At 39.8% G+C, this 23,891-nt stretch overlaps 2 protein-coding genes across 6 annotated transcripts in view; both read left to right on the top strand.

The window, feature by feature from the left end:
• Cpb2 (carboxypeptidase B2) overlaps positions 1–14,175 on the top strand; it is a 46,138-nt gene extending 31,963 nt beyond the window's left edge. The window contains exons 10-11 of the mRNA XM_034498660.2: positions 9,065–9,152; positions 13,863–14,175. Of these exons, the coding sequence (XP_034354551.1) occupies positions 9,065–9,152; positions 13,863–14,047 (273 nt within the window). The 3' untranslated portion in view covers positions 14,048–14,175. The remainder of the gene's footprint in view (positions 1–9,064; positions 9,153–13,862) is intronic.
• Positions 14,176–15,116: 941 nt separating this feature from the next.
• Zc3h13 (zinc finger CCCH-type containing 13) overlaps positions 15,117–23,891 on the top strand; it is a 60,929-nt gene continuing 52,154 nt past the window's right edge. For 3 of the 5 annotated variants that reach the window (XM_034497680.2, XM_034497679.2, XM_076930707.1), the window contains exons 1-3: positions 15,117–15,468; positions 22,558–22,682; positions 23,162–23,271. In XM_034497680.2, the coding sequence (XP_034353571.1) occupies positions 22,566–22,682; positions 23,162–23,271 (227 nt within the window). In that variant the 5' untranslated portion in view covers positions 15,117–15,468; positions 22,558–22,565. The remainder of the gene's footprint in view (positions 15,469–22,557; positions 22,683–23,161; positions 23,272–23,891) is intronic. The other 2 variants (XM_076930706.1, XM_076930708.1) reach the window with 2 other exon arrangements.

Below are 23,891 nucleotides of genomic sequence, written 5' to 3'. Positions count from 1 at the left end.
ACACAACAGAAGCCACTGCTGCCTGGAAAGCCAAGAAAGTAAGAGATAAAATGTACAGTTCACCAAAGAGTAAGGAGACAAGAATAATAAACGTTTGTTGATGTCAAGGGGCAGACACCATTACAACCAGGCACAGAGAAGTTTCCACAGGTAAGGGAAGACTTCCTGTGCAGTGGAGATGGTGTTTCCCACAGGAACATACACAGGGGTCTTGGTGGGGCACACAGGGAAGTAGGTGAGGTCAGCTTGGAAAGCTGTTTGAATGCCAGTTCATATTTATGTCTATGGATAATGAAGTTCCATTGAATTGTTTTTCATTTTATTTTGTGTGTATGGGTATTTTGCCTGCATGTGTGTTTGTGTACTTCATGCGTGTAGTGCTTGGGGAGACCAGAAAGGAGCCTTTGGATCCTATAGGGCTGGAGTTACAGACAGTTGTGAGCCGCCATGTGAGTCCTGGGAATTGAACCTAGGTCCTCTGGAAGAGCGGCCTGTACTCTAAACTGCTAATCCATCTCTCCAGCCTCCTCCTACCCTCCAAACTTTTTTTTTTAAAAACATTTATTCAGTGCGTGTTCGCATGTGTACATATCATAGCATATGGCGATCAAAGGACAACTTCTAAGAGTTGGTTCTTTCCTTCTACTATGTAGATCCCAAGGATTAAACTCAGACCATCAAGCTGGGTAGCAAACACCTTTACTTACCCATAGAGCTATCTCCCGGCCCCTAAAACAAAATTATTTTGAAAACAAAAAAACCAACAACTAACCAACAACAACAACAAACAAACAAACAAACAAACAAAAAAAACCAAAAAACTCACTATCGTAACACAATAGCCACAGATAACCTGTAGGATTATAAAAGGCAGCCTGGTTTCTGGTCGAATACAGGCTAGAAACCACTGGAAACTTGGCAGGTGACCCCATAGGGTCCCCTGCAAGAAACAGCGGGCATTTCACCACGCTCCCAGACTCTAGGCTCCTGACAGGAGGCCGCAGCCCTCCATAGATTTGTGTCCTTTAGTCACTTAGGGCAACGCCCCTACTAGCCCCTCCAGAGGGTGAGACTACAGGTCACAGAGCCTCAAGACAGATCTTCATATTAATGAGGTACCTTAAGGTCAGAGGGGCAGAGCCAACTAAGCATTCCTTCCCAGACCGTCCTCCCTGCAAAAGGTATTTAACCTCAGGCCCGCCCTGAGAATAGTGGGGTACAGTTTCTCATCTACTTTCTGCCATGACAATAAACATCTTAAGACCATGCACTGTTTCTATCCATTGGAATCTGCCTTGGGGAACAGTGAAGCAGGCCTTCACCTACAGAGCTGCCGTCTAATCTCCCACAGAAGACCTCTCTGCATTTCCAGCCAAAGCGACCACCAACCCAAGCAAGCTGCCTGCTTGCCAAGCCAAGAAGTCTCATCTCTGCGGGACACTGCCTCAGTTTCTCCCCCTTTTGCCGCAGGCCAATCCAGTGTGTATGCCCCCCCCCCCATGCCCTCCCCCTGCCCAACTTCATTTTTGGCTTTTTCATGGCTCCCAGCAGTGCCTGGAGGCCCAAGAGCCTGAGAACCAGCTGGTCACCCGCTGCCTTTTGACCCAAGGACAGCCCTCCCCCCAACCCCCAACTCTAGCAGTCCCCCAGGACCTCAGACTGCACTCTGCATACCCAGAGCATGCTGCAGCTTCCCATAACCCAACACCTACCAGGCGCTGGCATGGGGAGAGTGCAGTCAAACTTCCTGCTCCTCTGTCTCCCTGAGTGGCCCTCGCCCCATGGCAGGACAGATTTGGAACACACTTTAACCCAACAACTGGTCCAGGACACACTATAACCCAACAATAACCCTTTGTATCCTCAAGCAACCGATAAGTACCAAAAAGCTAGCTCCAAATTTAGAGAAGATAAGTAGGAACTCCAGAAACCATTTTTTTTTGCATTTTTATTGAATATTTTATTTACATTTCAGATGTGATCCTCTTTCCCCATTTTCCCCTGCACCCAGGAACCTCCTATCCCATGCTCCTGCTTCTATAAGGATGTGCCCCCACCCACTCCCTCCTCCCCACCCTCGAATTCCCCACACTGGGGCATCCAGCCTTCATGGAACTATGATCTCCTCTCCCACCTATGCCCAACAAGGCCATCCTCCCCTACATATACAGCTGGGGCCATGGGTCCCTCCCTATGTGCTCCCAGGCTGGTGGTTTAGACCCTGGGAGCTCTGATTGGTTGGTATTGTTGCTCTCCCAATGGGGCCACAAACCCTTTTAGGTCCTTCAGTCTTCTGTCTAATTCCTCCATTGGGAACCCCATGATCAGCTTAATAGTTAGCTGTGAGCATCCACCTCTGTATGTCAGGCTCTGGCAGACTTCTAAGGAGACAGCTATATCAAGCTCCTGTCAGCATGCACTTCCTGGAATCCACATCAGCGTCTGACTGCACATGGGATGGATTCCCCGGTGGAGCAGTCTCTGGACTGCCCCTCCTTCAGTCTCTGCTCCATACTTTGTTTCTGTATTTGCTCCCATGAGTACTTTGTTACTCCTTCTAAGAAGGACTGAAGCACCCACACTTAGGTCTTCCTTCTTGATGAGCTTCATGTGATCTGTGAGTTGTATTTTGGATATTGCGAGACTTTGGGCTAATATCCAATTATCAGTGAGTGCATACCATGTGTGTTCTTTTGTGATTGGGTTACCTCACTCAGGATGATATTTTCTAGTTCCATCCATTTGCCTAAGAATTTCTTGAAATCACTGTTTTTAATAGCTGAGTAATACTCCATTGTGTAAATGTACCATATTTTCTCTATTCATTCCTCTGTTGAAGGACATCTGGGTTCTTTCCAGCTTCTGGCTATTATAAATAAGGCTGTTATGAACATAGTGGAGTATATGTCCTTGTTATATGTTGGAGCATCTTTTGGGTATATGCCCAGGAGTGCTATAGCTGGATCCTCAGGTAATGCTCTCTCCAATTTTCTGAGGAACCTTCAGACTGATTTCCAGAGTGGTTGTACCAGCTTGCATTCCCACCAACAATGGAGGAGTGTTCCTCTTTCTCCACATCCTCACCAGCATCTACTATCACCTGAGTTTTTTATCTTAGCCATTCTGATTGGTGTGAGGTAGAATCTCAGGGTTGTTTTGATTTGCATTTCCCTGATGACTAAGGATGTTGAGCATTTCTTTAGGTGCTTCTTGGTCATTCGAGTTTCCTCAGTTGAGAATTCTTTGTTTACCTCTGTACCTCATTTTTAATAGGGTTATTTGGTTGTCTGGAGTCTAATTTCTTGAGTTCTTTGTATATATTGGATATTAGCCCTCTATCAGAGGTAGGATTGGTAAAGATCTTTTCCCAATCTGTTGGTTGCCGCTTTGTCCTATTGACAGTGTCCTTTGCCTTACAGAAGCTTTGCAATTTTATGAGGTCCCATTTGTCAATTCTTGATCTTAGGGCATAAGCCACTGGTGTTCTGTTCAGAAACTTTTCCCCTGTGCTCAGGTATTCAAAGGTCTTTCCCACCTTCTCTTCTAATAGTTTCAGTGTATCTGATTTTATGTGAAGGTCCTTTATCCACTTGGACTTGAGCTTTGTACAAGGAGATATGAATGGATTGATTTGCATTCTTCTACATGCTGACCTCCAGTTGAACCAGCACTATTTGTTGAGAATGCTATTTTTTTTCTACTTGATGGTTTTAGCTCCTTTGTCAAAGATCAAGTGACCATAGGTGTGTGGGTTCATTTCTGGGTCTTCAATTCTATTCCATTGATCTTCCTGCCTGTCTCTGTACCAATACCATGCAGTTTTTTTTTTTTTTTTTTTTTTTTTTTAATCGCTATTGCTCTGTAGTACAGATTGAGGTCAGGGATGGTGATTCCCCTAGAAGTTCTTTTGTTGTTGAGAATAGTTTTTGCTATCCTGGGTTTTTTGTTATTTCAAATGAATTTGCAAATTGCTCTTTCTATCTCTATGAAGAATTGAGTTAGAATTTTGATGGGGAATGCATTGAGTCTGTAGATTACTTTTGGTAAGATGGCCATTTTTACTAAATTAATCCTGCCAACCCATGAGCATGGGAGACCTTTCCATCTTCTGAGATCTGCTTTGAATTCTTTCTTCAGAGACTTGAAGTTCTTGTCATACAGATCTTTCACTTGCTTGATTAGATTTATACCAAGGTATTTTATATTATTTGTGACTATTGTGAAGGGTGTCATTTCCCTAATTTCTTTCTCAGCCTGTTTATCCTTTGAGTAGAGGAAGGCTACTGATTTGTTTGAGTTGATTTTATATCCAGCCACTTTGCTGAAGTTGTTTATCAGGTTTAGGAGTTCTCTGGTGGAAGTTTTTGGATCACTTAAGTATACTATCATATCATCTGCAAATAGTGAAATTTTGGGTTCTTCCTTTCCTATTTGTATCCCTTTGACTTCCTTTTGTTGTCTAATTGCTCTGGCTAGGACTTCCAGTACTATATTGAATAGGTAGGGTGAGAGTGAGCAGCCTTGTCTAGTCCCTGCTCTTAGTGGGATTGCTTCAAGTTTCTCTCCATTTAGTTTGATGTTGGCTACTGGCTTGCTGGATATTGCTTTTACTATGTTTAGGTATATGAGCCTTGAATTTCTGATTTTTTCAAGACTTTTACCATGAAGGGATGTTAAATTTTGTCAAATGCTTTCTTGGCATCTAATGAGATGATCACGTGGTTTTTATTTTCTTTGAGTTTGTTTATATAGTGGATTACATTGATGGATTTCCAAATACTGAACCATCCTTGCATTCCTGGAATAAAGCCTACTTGATCATGATGGATGATTGTTTTGATATGTTTTGGGATTCTGTTTGCAAGAATTTTATTGAGTATTTTTGCCTCAATATTCATAAGGGAGATTGGTCTGAAGTTTTCTTTCTTTGTTGTGTCTTTGGGTGGTTTAAGTATGAGCGTAATTGTGGCTTCATAGAACAAAATGTCTAGTGTTCCTTCTGTTTCTATTTTGTGGAATAGTTTGAAGAGAATTGGTATTAGGTCTTCCTTGAAGGTCTGATAGAATTCTGCACTAAAAGTATCTGGCCCTGGGCTTTTTTTGGTGGGGAGACTTTTAATGACTGCTGCTATTTCTTTGGGTGTTATAGGACTGTTCAGATGGTTTATCTGCTCCTGATTTAACTTTGGTATCTGGTATCTCTTTAGAAAATTGTCCATTTCATCCAGATTTTCCAGTTTTGTTGAGTATATGCTTTTGTAGTAGGATCTGATGATTTTTTTATTTCCTCATTTTCTGTTGTTATGTCTCCCTTTTCATTTCTGATTTTATTAATTTGGATATTGTCTCTGTGCCCTCTGGTTAGTCTGGCTAAGGGTTTATCTATCTTGTTGATTTTCTCAAAGAACCAACTCCTAGCTTTGTTGATACTTTATATAGTTCTTTTTGTTTCTAGTTGGTTGCTTTCAGCCCTGAGTTTGATTATTTTCTGCCACCTACTCCCCTTGGGTGTATTTGCTTCTTTTTGTTCTAGAGCTTTCAGGTGTGCTGTCAAGTTGTTAGTGTATGCTCTCTCCAATTTCTTTTTGTAGGCACTTAGAGCTATGAGTTTTTCCTCTTAGCATTGCTTTCATGGCGTCCCACAAGTTTCGGTATGATGTGTCCTCATTTTCATTAAATTCTAAAAAGTCTTTAATTCTAAAAAGTCTTTTTTTATTTCTTCTTTGACCAAGTCGTGATTGAGTAGAGTGTTGTTCAGTTTTCATGTATCTGTGGGCTTTTTATTGTTTTTGTTATTATTGAAGACCCACCTTAGTCCGTGGTGATCTAATAGGATGCTGTGGGGAAAAAAATCTCGGGGGGGGGGGAAGAGTGGGGGGGGGGAAGAAGAGTCCGGCAGCGGGGTCCCACGGCAGTCCCAGTCCCGGTGGGCTTCACACATTCACACAGCCGCTGTGGTTCAAGGTTCCAAAGGCTGAGAATCTGGCGGCGAAACCAGGCGACACGTGGAGTCTGGTTTTCCAAAGCTTTTATTTTTCATGGCATGGTGAGTGGGTATAGATGATGAGCGCTCCCTGGAAAGCCAGGTTCACCTGGTCTTTTATAGGGAGGGGGAAGGGGGCGGGAATAACTTAATTAGCTATGCCCCTGGCCTTTAGATAACTCATTAATATTTAAATCTCTGGAGGTGGAGACCTCTACCTGTGCTATGTGATTGAAGGTTGTAGGTTAAATGGCCTTACCTTGTCCAAGGCCCAACAGGATGCAAGGGATTATTATTTCAATCTTTTTATATCTATTGAGGCCTGTTTTGTGACCAATTATATGATCTATTTTGGAGAAGGTTCCATGAGGTGCTGAGAAAAAGATATATTCTTTTGTTTAAGGATGAAATGTCCTATAGATATCTGTTAAATCCATTTGGTTCATAACTTTTGTTAATTTCATTGTGTCTCAGTTTAGTTTCTGTTTCATGAGTGTTCATTGCTGAGAGTGGGGTGTTAAAATTCCCCACTATTATTGTGTGAGGTGTAATGTGTGCTTTGAGCTTTAATAAAGTTTCTTTTATGAATGTGGGTATCCCTGCATTTGGAGCATAGATGTTCCATCTCTGAGAGTTCATCTTAGTAGATTTTTCCTTTGATAAGTATGAAGTGTCCTTCCTTATCTTTTTTGATAGCTTTTGTTTGAAAGTCAATTTTATTTGATATTAGAATGGCTACTCCAGCTTGTTTTTTAGGGCCATTTGCTTGAAAAAATTTTTCCAGCATTTACTCTAAGGTAGTGTCACTGAGGTGCGTTTCCTGTATGCAGCAAAATTCTGGGTCCTGTTTATGCATCTAGTATGTTAGTCTACGTCTTTTTAATCGGAGAATTGAGTCCATTGGTGTTAAGAGATATTAAGGAAAATGATTGTTGCTTCCTGTTATTTTTGTTATTAGAGGTGGAATTATGTTTATGTAGCTATCTTCTTTTGGGTTTGTTGGAAGATTACTTTGTTGCTTTTTCTAGGTTGTAGTTTCCCTCCTTGTGTTGGAGTTTTCCATCAATTATCCTTTGTAATGCTGGATTTGTGGGAAGATAGTGTATAAATTTGGTTTTGTCATGGAATATCTTGGTTTCTCCATCTATAGTGATTGAGGGTTTTGCTGGGTATAGTAGTCTGGGCTGGCATTTGTGTTCTCTTAGCATCTGTATGGTATCAGTCCAGGATCTTCTGGCTTTTATAATCTCTGGTGAGAAGTCTGGTGTAATTCTTATAGGTCTGTCTTTATATGTTACTTTACCTTTTTCCCTTACTGCTTTTACTATTTTTTCTTTGTTTTGTGCATTCGGTGTTTTGATTATTATGTGAAGGGAGGAATTTTTTTCTGGTCTAGTCTGTTTGGAGTTCTGTAGGCTTCTTGTATGTTCATAGGCATCTCTTTCTTTAGGTTAGGGAAGTTCTCCTCTATAATTTTGTTGAAGATATTTACTGGCCCTTTAAGTTGGGAATCTTCACTCTCATCTATACCTATTATCCTTAGGTTTGGTCTTCTCATTGTGTCCTGAATTTCCTAAATGTTTTGGGTTAGGAGCTTTTTGCATTTTGTATTTTCTTTGATAGTTGTGTCAATGTTTTCCATGGTATCTTCTGCACATGAGATTCTCTCTTCCATCTCTTGTATTCTATTGGTGATGCTTGTGTCCATGACTCCAGAACTCTTTCCTAGGTTTTCTTTCTCCAGGGTAGTCTCCCTTTGAGATTTCTTTATTGTTTCTACTTCCATTTTTAGATCCTGTATGGTTTTGTTTAATTCCTTCACCTGTTTGGTTGTGTTTGCTTGCAATTCTTTAAGGGATTTTTGTGTTTCCTCTTTAAGGGGTTCTACCTGTAAGGGAGTTGTTTATGTCCTTCTTAAAATCCTGTATCATCATCATGAGAAATGATTTTAAATCTGAATCCTGCTTTTCCAGTGTGATGGGGTGTCCAGGACTTGCTATGGTGGGAGAACTGGGTTCTGATGATGCCAGGTAACTTTGGTTTCTGTTGCTTATGTTATTGCGCTTGCCTTTTGCCATCTGGTTAACTCTAGTGCTACCTGCACTCACTGTCTCTGACTGGAGCCTATCTTTCCAGTTATCTTGCTTGTGTCAGAACTCCCCAGAGTCCAGATGTCTCTGTGATCCTGTGATCCTGTGATCCTGTGATCCTGTGATCCTGTGATCCTGAGATCCTGGGTGGAAGAACTCCTGGGACTCAGGCTGCCTCTGGGATCCTGAAATCCTGCTGCTCTGAGTGCAGTGGTTCCTTTAGGATGGCTCAGGATCTGTTGTCTTTATGGGAGCAGACCAGCTAGGTGTCTGCCCCAGCCAAAAAAAAAAACAAGTGACCAAATTTTCATTATCCATTCTTCAGTTGGTAGATGTCCAGGCTGTTTACTGGCTAAGTCTGTAGCCCAACTCCTCACAGCTGTGAGTGGAAGTCCAAGGATCTAGCAGTTGCTCAGTCCCACAAGGCAAGCAGGTGAAGAAGAGCTGGAAACCATTTCTTAGAGTTGGGATCATATGTAGTGGAACCTGGCCCTTACCAGGAGTATGGCCCTTCATTTGATAAGTCTTTGATAGTTATTGGACAAATATACAAGAACAAACAATGGAGTTTGTAAGAAGCAAACTGTGCATACAGGGAGAGCATGTTTGCTCTTCAGAGAAGTAGAGTTTAAAGTACGGTGATAACTTTGTCTAGGAATGGAATAGTGCCCAGTGTTATAAATATCTAGCTCATTTTACATAATAAATTAATTCCTGAAATGCCATGTGAGGTTTTCAAATGCAAATTAGTGAAAACATTCAAAGCATTGGCAGAGTTCTGTTTTGAAAGCCACTCAGTTGTGATTGCCATAAACTAAAAAAACTGCATTTTTTAAATCAGTATCTTTTAAATTTACTTTTTGGTTAAATCCAGGCTTTTTTTTACATATAGACTTGGATTCAATTAATATGCTTATATTTGTTTTGAAAGTTCAAACTCTTCTGTTTTAAAGCTGAAAATTGACCAACTTCCTTATCCTATTGCTTCTAGTCTCTAGTGGCCAGTGAAGCAGTTCATGCCATTGAGAGTGTTAATAAGAACACCAGATACACGCATGGCAGTGGCTCAGAAAGTTTATGTAAGTATTTCTGCAACAGTGACTTTTATTCTCCTGGTATAACTGTCTTCTTGGAGTCTACCGCCTCTGTCTGCTGGCCTAGGCCCAGCCCTGGGAGCTCAGGCCTCTGAACAATCTAATCTAGGCCTAGAATGCTTTCCACCTCTGAACTTCTAGTTCTTTTTGAGCTCTGGGTGGCTGGTTCAACTCACTCATTCTGGCTCAAACTTTGCTCCCTTATTTGATATGGCTCCTCTCTGATTTACTTGATATGGCTTGACCATGTATTTACTTTGCTTGACCTCGAACTCTCTCAATCTTTTCTACTCTTCTGACTCATTCTCATTCTCTTGCTCGTTTTTTCTTTACCTGTGACTAGCTTGTTCTCTCTTCAATCTGTCTCTGTAAAACTCTCCTGGTAAACCTGCTTCTCTCTCTCTCTCTCTCTCTCTCTCTCTCTCTCTCTCTCTCTCTCTCTCTTTCTCTCTCTCTCTCTCTCTCTGCTGCAAAACTCTCCCTCTCAACTCCACTGGTCTCCATGAACTCTACTGTATTCCTGTACTGTACTCTCTTCTCCTGTACTGTCTGTCTCTCCCTGAAGTAGCTTCTCTTTCCTCTCTCTTCTTGTGAGAGTTGGGCATATCCCATTTTGTCAATTCTTTCTCTGATTCATCACTTTGCTGCTTAATTAAACATTACTTTCAAACATGGGTGCTTCCTTCTACAAACTAACATTACCTTCATTGTTTGGGATTAAAGGTATGTACAACGAACCCTGGACCTGAGCTTTTCTTTACCTGGAACTTGGTCTGTACCAGGCTGGTTTTGAACTCAGAGATCTGCTTGCCTCTGTCTCCTGAGATTAGTCCTGTCTGTATTCCAGCCAGAACACACACATCTTTGGATGTGATCCCTTGCCAGAGCAGCCATGATTTGAATTAAAATTATTTTCCATCCTCCTTTTTTCCCTTCCTTTTTCTGTCCCTCCCATCCTATCCCATCCCTGCACTCTCTCTGCAGTGCTGGGGGATGACACCCATGGCCTTCGGCAATGTTTCTTCTTGGGAGCTTAGAACATGAGGCATGGTAGTGGCATCTGTTTGGTCTCTTACGTAGTTTTAATCTTCTACACCACAGGGTCATATGTGAAGTCACCATCATGATTAGAAACAGAAGCATAACATAGCCAGTGACAGTGCCGAACAAAGTCCTGTTGACCAATAAATGCACTGGGCTGGGCATGAGTTAGAATCCCCAGGATCCCTGCTTAAAAACAACAAACAAACAAACAAAAACAAATGTGGCCACATGTGCCTGTAACCCCAACACTATTCAGGGGCAGGAGGGTAGAGCGTAGGGCAGGAAGTTTGCTGGATATTCTGGCTGCCAGCCTAGCTCCAGTGTCCTAAACAACCCAGTCTCAAGTGAATAAGGTGGAGAGTGATAGAGCAGGTATCCAGTGTCCTACTTTAGTCTCCGTATGCAGGTGTGTGTACACAACCAGATATACCACACACACATTTACATACACACATACACACACACATGCAGCAACAAAAGAAGAATTCAAGGTAGTATTTAAGAAGATGAAGCTTATCTCTCTACAGTGGGGGTTATATACTTATCAAGCATACTAATTAAGAATAGAGGAAATGGAGATACAAGGCCAAAAGTGTGTACAACATTCCCACAGCTATCATGTGATATATAAATCTAGAAGGTGTCATTTGCCTTGCATGCTTTTTTAGTGACAGCCTGTTTCCTGATGCATAGTGAGAGCTTGGTTGTGACAAACTCCACACATTTTGATCTATTTCTACTGAGAGATATTTACTAAGAAACTCCTGTGCAGGCTGACAGACCCTGATTCTGTTCTTCTGAAGCCAAAGGATAGGGACAACACCTGAAACAATTCCTGGGGAGATGAGAATAGATGTCACTTCAGACAGGGAAGCTGATCACAGACCAAAGGACAGATAACACCTTTGTCCAGTTTGGTCAACCGGAGAGTTTGGGGGTTACTTACAGGAATCTGGAAGAGGCAGGAGAAATGACTCAAAAACAGGCGCATCACCAAAGCCCACCCAGCATGGGCGATGGCTCAGGGAGGCTGGAAATGTTTTATCTAGGAGGAAATTGCTTCACACTAATGGGAGAAGAACAGAAACCAAGCATGGAAACTAATGTCAGCAAACTACTGTTCACTAACCAAGCCCAGGTCACTACATATTTTCATAGCCTTTGAGCCAAGAGTGGTTTTCCAAAATTTTAAAAAATATTTGAAAAAAAACCCTATGAAAATAATTAAATTTTGACACATCAGAATTATCTGAAAATTCATATTTGTTTCCATGAATAGTTTTATTGGAACACTGCTGTGCTCATTAATTTGCATATTATCTATGGCAGCTTTCATGACAGCCGAGATAATTGCAACAGGGACCAGATGGCTCACAAACATAAACTATTTCTTATCCTATCTTTTTTTTTTTTTGAAAAAACAAAGCCTTGCCACTTTCTAATGCAAAAAAATGGTAAAATGAAATACAATTTCACTCACTGATCTAAAGAAAATAAAAGAGACCTATAGAGTTGAGAATGATTGTAGCTGAGAGAAGCTACGTGGCTAAAGTGGTCTGGCAAGGTGCCCCTGTGTAAGTGGAATTCCTTGGAAAACAATTTAGTAGTTGCCAGATGATAGTGTAATATGTTGAATAAATGCATGAAAAAGGTTTTGAGGCACTATAGAAAAAGCCCAGGGTCTCAATAAACATGATTGACCCAAGGCTATAACAACAGTTGTTTTGTTTCAATACTCCTCTAAATATCAAATGCTTTATTAGCAGTAAGTCCAAGTTCTTCTTCCTTCTTTGTCTTCAATCCTTCCTGGAGTTGTCTCAGATTGGACTACATACCTTTGGTGTTGCTGTCCCATGGCTGGCTGCCTTATTGACATAGGCAATTTCCACACACTCACTCACTTAGGTTGTGTGTGTGTGTGTGTGTGTGTATGTACAGGATAAAAGCTGGAACTATAAGTGTTAGATGTTTGTTGATCATAATTATCAGAAATATTTATGGATGACTGACTGTGTCCACTCTTGATGGATGTTTTAAAAAATATTAGAAATTCTGTATAAACCATCTATAATCCCAGCAACTCAGGACATGTAAGCAGGAGGATCAAGAGTTCAGGGACATCCTGGGTTGTATGGAGAGTTTGAAGCCAGACCAGGCTACAGTTGAGTTGCTAAATGTGTGTATGTGTATACATAGACACATAATACATATGTGGAACTACAGAAAAATCCTAAAACATATCTAAAGTCAAATAATAGGAAAAGTCTGCATGTTTTGGGGCACTAGGAAAACACTATTAAATTTTTCCTAAATTGATTTGTGTAGTTGGCACAATCCCATGAACACTTAACCAATTTTGAAGGAAGCCTACATGCTTTGTGATGGGGAAACAATAGTGAACATTGCAAAAATTGATTTGTATATTTGATGCACTCTTATGAACACTGTTTTGAAGTTTATTTGGAAGCATATATATAGCAGAAGAATTTGTAAAATGCTAAAAATAAGGCTAATAAGAGACATTTTATCCCACTGAGCTATCAAAGCATGTTATCAATATAGGATAATTAGGACAGTATGGAACTGAGCCTGGAAGAGACAGATCATTGGATGGGGATAACAGGCACAGAAAGATATTCAAATATATAAGGAGCCCTGGTATGTCATAAAGGAGACATTTTAAACCATATTTAATTATCAGCCCTGGAAAAACTGACAGGACACTAAGAATAAAAATTGAATTGAATTACTCATACATCTTTCACTAAAATAAATGCCAAATTGATCAAATATTTAATCACAAAAAAACCCTGCCAGAAGCTAAAATTTTGAGTGAGAAAAACTTCATACTTGACACAGATCTAATAACATTAATGCAGTTCTTATAAGCATATGGAATTAACCATGTAGAAAAGTAACCAAGAAAATTGATAGAAAAATATTAAAATGAATATACACACATATGCAATTCATTGATAAAGAAATCTAAATCAAAACAATTGCTTATTATTATTGTTGTTGTTATTATTCCCAGAAAATTGCCAGGATGCAAGATTCTTGCCAATGGTGCAGAAGCTGCCAGTGGGTGTGCTGCCACTCTGCTGGGAGGAATAGGTTTCATTCTTTTCAATAGTACTTGGTGACAAGCATGGTAACTGTTAAAGGCACACCACTTTAGTCAAGTAATTCTAACTCTAGAAAATATGCTGAAGTACTAAACATTGATTTATGAACAATGGTGCTCATTCTAAAGAAAATAAGTTATTCATCAACAAAATTGTTGGACTCACTCATATATAGTTTTACAATGCAATCTCTTAAAATGACTAAAAGTGATGTATATTCAAACACAGTAATGATACATTTGGAAATGTTACAATAATTCTAGAAATGTTACAAAATTAAGGCAGAAAATGCATGCACTGTAAAATGCACTAAAATGCTATTAGCAATTAGCACTCCTTGATCAAATTGTTGAGTTCTGGGCAACATATGTTTTCTTTCTTAACATGGCTTCTTTTTGATGGCTACAATTTTCGGATAATAAATTTAGGTAACAGCCAGAGGAAAACCATTTTCATTTCTACAATAAAATAAAATGTTAATTGATATGAAACAAATATATTTTGAAATAATCTCTGTCTCTTTTAGATCTAGCTCCTGGAGGCTCTGATGATTGGATCTATGATTTGGGCATCAAATATTCGTTTACGATTGAACTTCGAGACACAGGCAGATACGGATTCTTGCTGCCTGAGAGATACATCAAACCCACTTGTGCAGAAGCTTTGGCCGCAGTCTCTAAAATAGCTTGGCATGTCATCAGAAACAGTTAATGCCCTTATCTCTGCTCTCATTTTTATTTTATTGATTTCAGCAACACTAAATTGTTGCAATCGCTTCTAGGTTTAATCAGTTTCCTTGGTTTTGTTGAAGAATAAAAAGCACATTACTTTGAGCTTAAGAGTGACAATAGCACCTGTGTATTTTAACCTTTTTATTTCTTTATTCTAAGAGGTTAGCTACTGGTCCCACCCCACCGCCCCTTGATTTATGATAAACAGCTATCTTTTTTTTTTTTTTAATATTTCTTATTTATATGAGTACACTGTAGCTGTCTTCAGACACACCAGAAAAGGGAATCGGATCCCATTACAGATGGTTGTGGGCCACCATATGGGTGCTGGGAATTGAACTTAGGACCTCTGGAAGAGCAGTCAATGCTCTTAACCACCGAACCATCTCTCCAGGCCAATAAACAGCGATATTAAGCAGTCTCAAGATGTAGTGTGTGTGTGGTGGGGCGTGGGGGAATGAGTTTAAGCACCAGGTTTATTCTGGACCCCAGCATAGGCCAGAAGGCGGAACCGCTGTTATAGAAGGTGGTTAGCAGTCACGTGGGTGCTGGGAACCAAACCTGGTCTCTGACTGAAAGAACAGCAACCGCTCTAACGGCTGGAGCCATCTCTCCAGCTCCTCCTAAGCAACGTTTACACTAAATTTACGGAGATCATTGGATCCAAGCAGTAAAAGCAAAGGCATTCTGAAGCATCTCAACGATTTGCACTCCAAAATTTCAATCAGTCTCTGCTCCTGTTCTTGAAAACACAATCCTTGCACAACTTTTGCTCCCGCGACAGGCCCAGGAGGGGGATGGGCGACTGTCAAATTCTGCAGCTCAGAAACTCGCCAAGCTGATGGCTACTGCCGGAACAAAGTAGCACTTTACGCAACGGAAAACGAGAACCTCAGCCAATTGAGAATCTCAGTCATCTCACGCTGACTCCCTGTTTCCCCAGACCTCAGTGTACAGAAGACTTCAGGAACACACTCGGCTCTGCCCTCCAACGGGGGTGGGGTGGCGCGGTGGGGGCGTAGTCGAGAGGGGCGGGGCTTACTCGCTGACGACTAATCTGGCGGCCGGAAGCTGCCTGGCCTGCGGAGGAGTAGGGCAAACTCGCGACTTCCGTCGGCTTTTGGATGCTGGTTATGTAGCGGCCTAGTGGAGTTGCGGTTTTAGTGCGTTGCTCTGCAGCGGCCTCTGTGCTGTCCCGAGCTCTCTGGAGCTTGGCGAAGATCTGGGCGGCTCCGCTGTTCCCTGTTCCCGGCGTCCGCCCGCTTGAGGAGGGCTGACCCCTGGGAGCCGCGCGTGCACGTCCTCTTCGTCGTCCTCCCGGGGCCGGGCGCGGGGACAGCTGGAGACGAGGCGCCGGGGACGTCCTGAAGACTGCGCTTACTAAGGGTGCTTGGAGTGGAGGTAAGCGTGTGGGGAGCTGATGAGGAGAGGCTTTGGACCGGGCTCAGGTGGGAGTCCTGCGCTGCGGCCTCCATCCTCTCTCGGCTTATGCTACTTGCGATTCTGAACGCTGTTTGAGCATCCCACTCTTAACTCTGCAGCGGCTCTCAGTGTTAGATCTGTCTGTTGCTGTAGTTTTGATTCTGGAGTTTGTGTCAGGAAGCAGATGGACTCGGATACCCTGGTGTGGTGGTCGCATTTGTGTGTGGTGAAAGGGTGCAGCAGTGTGTTCTTGGATTTAGAGTTAGCTTCTTCACGTATTCTAGATCTATTGAAGAAAGGAGAGTCCTGCTTTTAATTGTTTCTGGTCTTGTGTATTTCCCGGCTGGAGTAAATACTATTGTGAGTGTAGGAGTACTACTTTACCCTTATACTCCAGGCAACGGGAAGGTGGAACGAAAGGAGAAGGTATATCCGACAGTATCACTTTCTAAGTATATTAACATTTATGTGGCTGGAAAAGTATTCAGAGTTGGAAATACTTGAGTGATATTGGTAGGATCTTGTTTGTGAAGGGCAGTCAGTATCTTAATTAGTTTTATAACGAGTCTTAAGATAATTTGAACTTTGAGAGTTATGGGCGTGCACAGTCTACTGGTTTGTGAATTTTTAAAGAAGTAATTTGAAAAGGTTGGAACTTTTAAGTTTGGCATTTAAGAGTTTAAAAGTCTGAGATATGTTCGATTATTTAGTCCAGATGACTGCGGGTCTGCGTATATGTTTAGTGTTGCTATGTAGTATTTAACATTACTAGCTTTAGAACCCAGACAACAATATTTTGCAACACAAACGTATAAATTTTCAAATAACTTCCAGCTTCTTAATTAGTTAGATTATATCAGGTGACAGTTTTATCTGGAGCAAGTTGATGTAGCCTTGTCACAATTTGTATGCAAACGGTTGTGTCCTGAAACTTGAGTTTCAGTGTGAGCATCTGATAGGATGTAGTTGATACCTACCCATAGGGGGTCACTCAGATACCCAAATATGCAGAAACTGAAATCCCTTCTAGAAAATGATGTAGTCTTTGAACATGCCCACATTTTATATGCCTTCAATGATCTCTATACTTCTAAAATATAATATGATGTAAATTCTACATAAGTACTTTTATACTAAATTGTTTAGAAACAATGTAAATAAGGTTTGTACACATTCAGTGTAGTTTTGGTTTGGGGGTTTTTTGTTTTGTGTTGTTTTGGGGGTTTTTTCCCCCCTGGATATTTTCAATCCAGGGATACAGCCTCTTTATTTATTTGCTTTTTGTTTACTGGTGCTTTGGAGTGAACACTAACCTATTTTGAGTATATTCTCTGTTCTCCAAAGGCCATACCACCCTGAACACACCTGATCTCAGAAGCTCATCAGGATTGGGCCTGATTAATATCTAGATTGGAGATGTACACACTTGCCTCAGTTTAATGTCTGTAATAAAAATTTAAAATACTAAAGCACAGTGTAACTTATATATCTATACATTTTATTAAGTCACTAGTGTTAATTTATATTGTATTAGGCATAAATTTTGAATTTAAACAATGGTCATTTTCTCAAGATATCATATATACGTATTATATGTATATATAACATTATATAACATAAATATGTATGTGTGTGTATGTGTATTTAATGTAACAGGATTTGAATCCAAAATATACCTGGTTTTAAACGTTTAGGATAAGGGAATTCACAATTAGCATATTTTTTTATTAACAAAAATTTAACAGGCCTTGAAAGTACTTACTTATTCAAGAAGAGCCACCTCTGTCATGCTCCTTTCTCAGACAGATGTATGGTGTGGAACTCAGCGTATTTTGTTCCCTGAAGAAGGGGAGCAGTTCTCATATTTGAGATACATTTTCTCTTAATAGGTTCATCATTAGTGCCTCTGAATTTAAATTTTCTTTCTTTTTTTTAATTGAAAGGAGATGATGAAAGTTCCAAATATTTAGTCCACTCTAAAGGAGAATAGATAAAGGAAACCAATTGCATAGTCATTTGGCTTTGTAACTTTTGTATTTGAGAAAATGGATGAAATAGGTGGTGATAGCTTTAACCAAAGGATAATTGGAATACCAGATGGAGGAACATCTGGAATACCAAATGGAGGAACATCTTTAGGCAAGAGTCAGTTTACTAATAAGTGGTTGGTTTACAGTCTCTGATTGGAAAGTCATTGGCATCTATAGTTCTGGTTCTTTGTGTCTGATATTTCTACTCTACTTTGAAGTACTCATATCTGTCTCATTAATAGTTTTTGTCCTTTAATCAAATTTAAACTCTACTCTTTTGTGGTATTCATCTTTCTTTGTGAATCCGGCATTTAGGATTGACATTTTTGAGCTTACAAAAATTTGATTACATGGTTTTGAGTTACATGGTTTAATATATGAAACAATTTTTTTTGGTGTATTGCAGATTATATATTTACTTTCTGACAAATGAGATTTTATCTCCTGTGCAAACAGAAAGCATTTATTTGTGCAGAGTTATAGCTGTGTGATTACTAATATTGAGGATAATGTCATATTGTGAATTCTAGTAGAAGTTCTTAAGTTGACAATGTATCAATCAACTGTATTATTGTAATGAAATTCCTTATACAGAATACATAGAAAGAAAAGAAAGCTTTTTTTTTTGACTTATGGCTTTAGAGATTTATGTCCAAGGTTGGATCCATTGCTTTGGGTTCGTGGGTGGGTAGCACAAGCCACAAAGTGGACTTGGAGAGATGAACCGATTAGTTTTACAACCCCCTTTGAAAGCCTCCCTTTGCCTCGTGATGCAAGGATTTAGGTCCATAGCACCTCCTGCTACCACCACCTTGAGGACCAAGCCTTTACTGACAGTCTTTGCATGAGGAGAGGCATTCATCCAGACCTTAGCAAATGATCAGAGTTATTCATTCCAGAACCATTGTTTCAGAATCTAAGAAGCCGAAGCAGGAAGATTCATTCTAGATGGATATCTTTAATTCTTATTTTTATCTTTTGTGCCTCATGTCTAGTCCTCTCTATAATCTAGACCTGTTGCCAAAATACAGTGTAACTGTAAGACAAAATCTGACACTGTAGGATTCTGAGATGGCAAAAGAATAGTACATGTTTTATTTTATTGTATTTCTTTCTTAATTTGGAAGGCTGAGTAGTAGTTGGGAAATCACTCTATAGGTAAGCTTTTTTTTTTTTTTTTTTTTTTTAGAATTGTTTATTTTATTTTTGTTTTATGTATATGAGTGTTTTATCCGGATGTGTGTATGTATGTGCACCACATGTGTGTCTGGTGCCTGAGGAGACCAGAAGAGGGTATTGGATCCCCAGGAACTGGAGTTAAGGATGGTTGTGAGCTACGATGTAGGTGCTGGGATTTGAACAATGGTCCTCTACAAGAGCAACAAGGGCTTTTAACTGCTGAACCAACTCTGAAGCTTCTGCAGGTGAATCTTGAGTCATTCTTCATGCCATCTGTAAAAGCAGTGTTGTTTGTGTGGGAAGTAGCTTTTCACTGGTAAGGGTACAAGCTTATGAGTTGGGATCTATAGCTCTTCCTTCACTTAGTATAATATTCCAGTGGGTTCTATCGGAGAGAAGCTGTGAAGCCATGCACTGCAGCAGTAGGTCAGGGAGGAGAGCAGAGATGTCTAAATGGAATGACAGCAGTAAACATGTAGTAGAGCAAGGCAAGCTGGTGTCCTTCAGAAGACCAAGAAAGGAGATGATAGGTGATCAGTACTTCAGCTATAGGAATAAATGGGGTTTTAATCAGGATTGTCTAGAGCAGTGCTTCTCAACCTTCCTAATGCTGTGACCCTTTAATAAAGTGACCACCCAATCATAAAATTAGTTTCTTGCTACCTCAAAGCTATAATTTTGCTACCGTTATGAATTGTAGTGTAAATATCTGATATGTTAGATATCTGATATGCAACTCCTCTTGGAGTTGAGAACTACTGCTATAGATAGAATGGATGGAATTTAGGTGTAGTCCAGCGTGTCCAACAATGGCTGTCCAATGGAAAGTCCAAGACTTCAGTGATTGTTCAGTGCACAAGGCTGCATGTCTCATGTGGTCTTCAGTATACATCAGAATTCTGAGGAAGTAGGATCTATTATCAGACAAATAAGAGTGAGAACAAGCAGGCAAACAAACACTTCCTTTTTGTCTTTTATATAAGCTGCCACAAGATGGTGTGGTCCAGATTTAAGGTCGATCTTCCTACCTCAAAACATCTGGATTTAGGAAATTCAATGAAGAAAAATTTTGCACTGGTGTACCCAGCTCCTTGAGTTTTACTTACTTCCAGATATAATCAAGTTGACAAACAAGAACAGCATTACAAATAGCTTGTTGCATTGGTGGAATTTGTTAGTCACATCAAGGATTGGAATACTGGGGTTGATGGGATGAGGGGTGGGAGTGGAGGGGAGAACTAACCTAGTTTCACTGGTAGTAATTGTGGAGGGTAAAATGTTAAGTTAAAGTTAGTTTTCTGGAGGCAGTATTGTGATGAGACCATCTACTTATGAGGAAACAGATTTGCATTCTTTTTAGGTTCTGAATAGCTAATTCTTAGGGAAACTTAGAATCTGTTCGGTTTTAGTTTTGTCAAATGTTTGAGGAACACGATGTGTACTTATATTTTGATTGATACATTTTAGTGGAACTTTAAGATACATTTTTATCTTCAAACTTTGCCAGTTGTGTGTGTGTGTGTGTGTGTGTGTGTGTGTGTATAGTTTTATTATTTTTTTATTTTTTGGTTTTTCATGACAAGGTCTCTCTGTGTAGCCCTGACTGTTCTAGAACTCACTCTGTAGACCAGGCTGGCCTTAGGTTTGCCAGCCTTTCCCTTCCAAGTGCTAGGAATAAAGTTGTGCACCACCAGGCTCGGCTAACATATACTACTTCTTACTGCTTCCTAGATAGGTAGAAATTGTCCAGTACTCGGTGTTTTTCTCAGTTAATCAAAGCTTTTGGTTTCTAGGTCTTTTTCTGCACCACTTCTCTAAGTTTTCAGCTTTTTCATGCTCTGTTCCATAATCAAATAGATATATGGACTGCTGTGTCTTCCCCTGCACGTTTATATCTGGACTGAGAATGAGTTTGAGAGAAACTAAAGATATAATTATACTGATGTTAATTTATATTTGGCTCATTTGCTCTCTTGGAGAACAGCTTGTACCACTGACTTTGCTCGTGTATGTGACATTCTACACTGTTGAATGTGTCTAATTACTTCAGAGTTGTTTCCCAACTTCTATTGTATTAAAAGAATGGTTACATTTTATGATAAAGAGTTAGTAATATAATATATAAACTTCCCAATTAAATCCACCTTGATTTTTTTCCTCTCTCTTCACTTGTCAAACTTTTTTCCAACTTTTGAATGAATCAGAATGTGACCTAAATGGCCTAATTAAGTGAAATATTTTTATAATCACTATTGAATTTTTGGCTTTACTTTTATATTCCAGGATATTTTATCTGTTTTCTTTTTGTTGTTGTTGTTTTCAAAACAGGGTAAACTATTAATCGAAGGCTGACCTTGAACTCACTATGTAACCCAGGCTGGCCTGAATTTACAGGCATGCCCCACCACACACTCAGCTGGTACTGATGTCATTTCCTCCAGTAATATATATTTATTTTTAAATCATAGTAAAGATCATCTGTGATCTTTATAAAGACACATTCTGATTCTGGGGAATGTAATGTAATTAGTGGAGAATGTAGGGAAGCCCTGTGTTCACTGCCTAGTACTACATACAAATTCAGGCATGGATTCCTGGAATTGCAGAAATCAATAGAGGCAGAAGGATAAGAAGTTCAAGATCATTTTTTGTTGTACTTGAATTTGAGGCCAAAGTGGGCTACATGAGAGCTTGACTCAAGCACACACAGGCACACATGCACACACGATTAGTTGTATAGGAAATAGAACTTACCTTTTCTTTCTCTCTCTCTCTCTCTCTCTCTCTCTCTCTCTCTCTCTCTCTTTCTTTCTTTCTTTCTTTCTTTCTTTTAAAGCTGCCAGGGCTCTTCCCAATCATTTGACAATTGGATGATATAAAGTGTCATGTAGTTAGCTTGTTTGCTTTTGCTCACAAGAGTTTTTTTCCTTAAGTAAATAAGTACCAGTTAGTTATTCTTGGTCTGGAGTTTGTTTTTTAACATGTGCTGTTACCTGAATTTTCTCTTTCAATTAAATAATTGGATTAATTTTCTGATTATAGTTGTAGTTTTTTAATGTTTTGTTTAGCGTTTATATACTGTTGCCATTTGATTTTTCTATTACCTTTAGCACCTTTGACTTTCATCAGCACGTGTTAGATTATAGAAATAGCTTGGACAGTTTTGGTTTTGGTATTACTGAAAAATTAGTATTTTTAGTCAGGTTGCCTTTCTGTGACCTCTGTAACAAAGAATTTTTAAGTAACATCCACTTTTCTTTTATACTGTTTGTTTCTGTTTTACTTTTGATTTTCTTCCAGACATGATTAGGCTATGAACTAGAGAGCCTCCTGCCTCAGCTTCCCGAGGACAGGGATTACTAACATGTAGCAGCCATGGGCCCAGACAATTCCATACTCATTTTAAACAGTACTTTTTAGCACGCCACCTCTGCCTTGAGAGCTGGCTCTCGGTTCAGTTAGGATTTCACCTGGCTATTTCCCCATGTTCTTTGACTTATCTTTTTAGTTAACCAGTTATTAGGGAAGCAGTGTTCCTCTAAAGGATAGGCCTACTGAATGTTACAGCACTTTATAAGTAACATTTGAAATTGAATGTCCAGTACAGGAGGTACAGGTCCAGCCAGCAGGTTCCAGAGTTGTTGCAGGCTTAGAAGGCAGGCACCATCATTGTTTATTGGTGTCCTTGTGTTTCAGTATCTTTCTGTCCACTCTGGCACCCTCTCCCCAACCTCTGCCTCAAGGGAAAAAAAATCTCCATTTTTGAGTTTTACTTATAGCTTTGTCTGTTGATGTTTTAGGCTCAGGTGTGTAAAATTGAAAGATTTTACAGTTTTAACTCTCTCTTTTTTGGTTAAAGTAGTCAAAATGTCAAAAATTAGGAGGAAGGTCACAGTGGAAAACACCAAGACCATATCTGAGAGCACATCCCGAAGACCTAGTGTATTTGAGAGGCTTGGACCCAGCACTGGAAGCACAACAGAGGTGAGTTGTTGCTACTGTGGTTTCAGGGCACTAGGAGTGTGGCTCAGTGGCAGAGCCCTTACCTAGCATGGGTGAAGTCGCCTAGCCTAGATCCCGTGTACAGGGGGAAACATTTAAAATACTATTATTGAAGTACTAATTGCTATTATAAAGGAAAATGTGTTTTGTCATGGGTTTGGCTTGGCAAATTTTATTTTATAAAAGGAAATGAAAGAAGGGGTTAAGATTTGCAAAGTTCTTATTATATAATATTTTTGTATTGTTATTATACAGTGTATCTTGATCGTATTAATACCCCATTCCAGGAACTACTGTCTGCCTAAACACAGGCACGCACCTTCCTGTGGTTTCTCATTCCCTTATGGATTATTATTATTATTGGAGTACTATGCTTAGCTGACATTTGGGTTGCTCTGATTTGATTTTGCTCTGGTACCATCTTTTCTTCAGACATTTACATAGTAATATTTGCCTCATAGACACAGTGCCGTAACTGGCTGAAGACTGGCAGCTGCCTCTATGGAAACACATGTAGGTTCATACACGGCCCTTCACCTCGTGGGAAAGGTTACAGCAGCAATTACAGAAGGTAAATTGAGAACTCAGATATTTTCTATAGTATTAAAAACCAACTTTTGCAATTTAGTGTAAAATATGAAATAAAACCATGTATTTAGTCAGATTTTCTGTTTTGGAATCGTCTTCTTAACAATCATAGATTAGTAAGATCTTGGTTATTACTGTTAAGATTAATAAAACTTTAGCTTTAAAGTGTATGTGTTTACATGCTTTGGTAGTAGATCTATTTTTCAACGTGTATATTCAAATCAATGAACACCTGTGGAGAGACTGAGCTTGGGGAAGAATAGCCCCTAAAAAGTCACCTGCCCCACACAGCCCCAGTTGTGTTTTAAATTGCTGCTTAGGCAGAATTTGGAGGTGTGAGAATTTACTTTTAGTAAATATTAAGGCTATTTGCTCTTAATGCAGTAAAATTTAAATAAGGTTTAATTGTAATTTTCTACAAGCATTTTAAATTTGTATCTTATACAAGCTTTGTTATAAAATCTACTTGCCAAACCTCTTAGGGCACTGGGTTAATAGCATTGCATTTAGGGGCAACAGTGACAGGCTAGTGGTTAAGATCCCTGACTGCTTTTCTAGAAGACCTGGGTTTAGTTCCCAGCACCCACATGGTAGCTAACAATC

This window comes from Arvicanthis niloticus, chromosome 3, assembly GCF_011762505.2.
Source record: "Arvicanthis niloticus isolate mArvNil1 chromosome 3, mArvNil1.pat.X, whole genome shotgun sequence".
Taxonomy (NCBI): Eukaryota; Metazoa; Chordata; class Mammalia; order Rodentia; family Muridae; genus Arvicanthis; species Arvicanthis niloticus.
The sequence above is the reverse complement of the archived record's forward strand: the minus strand, read 5'-3'. Positions and strand labels throughout refer to the sequence as shown.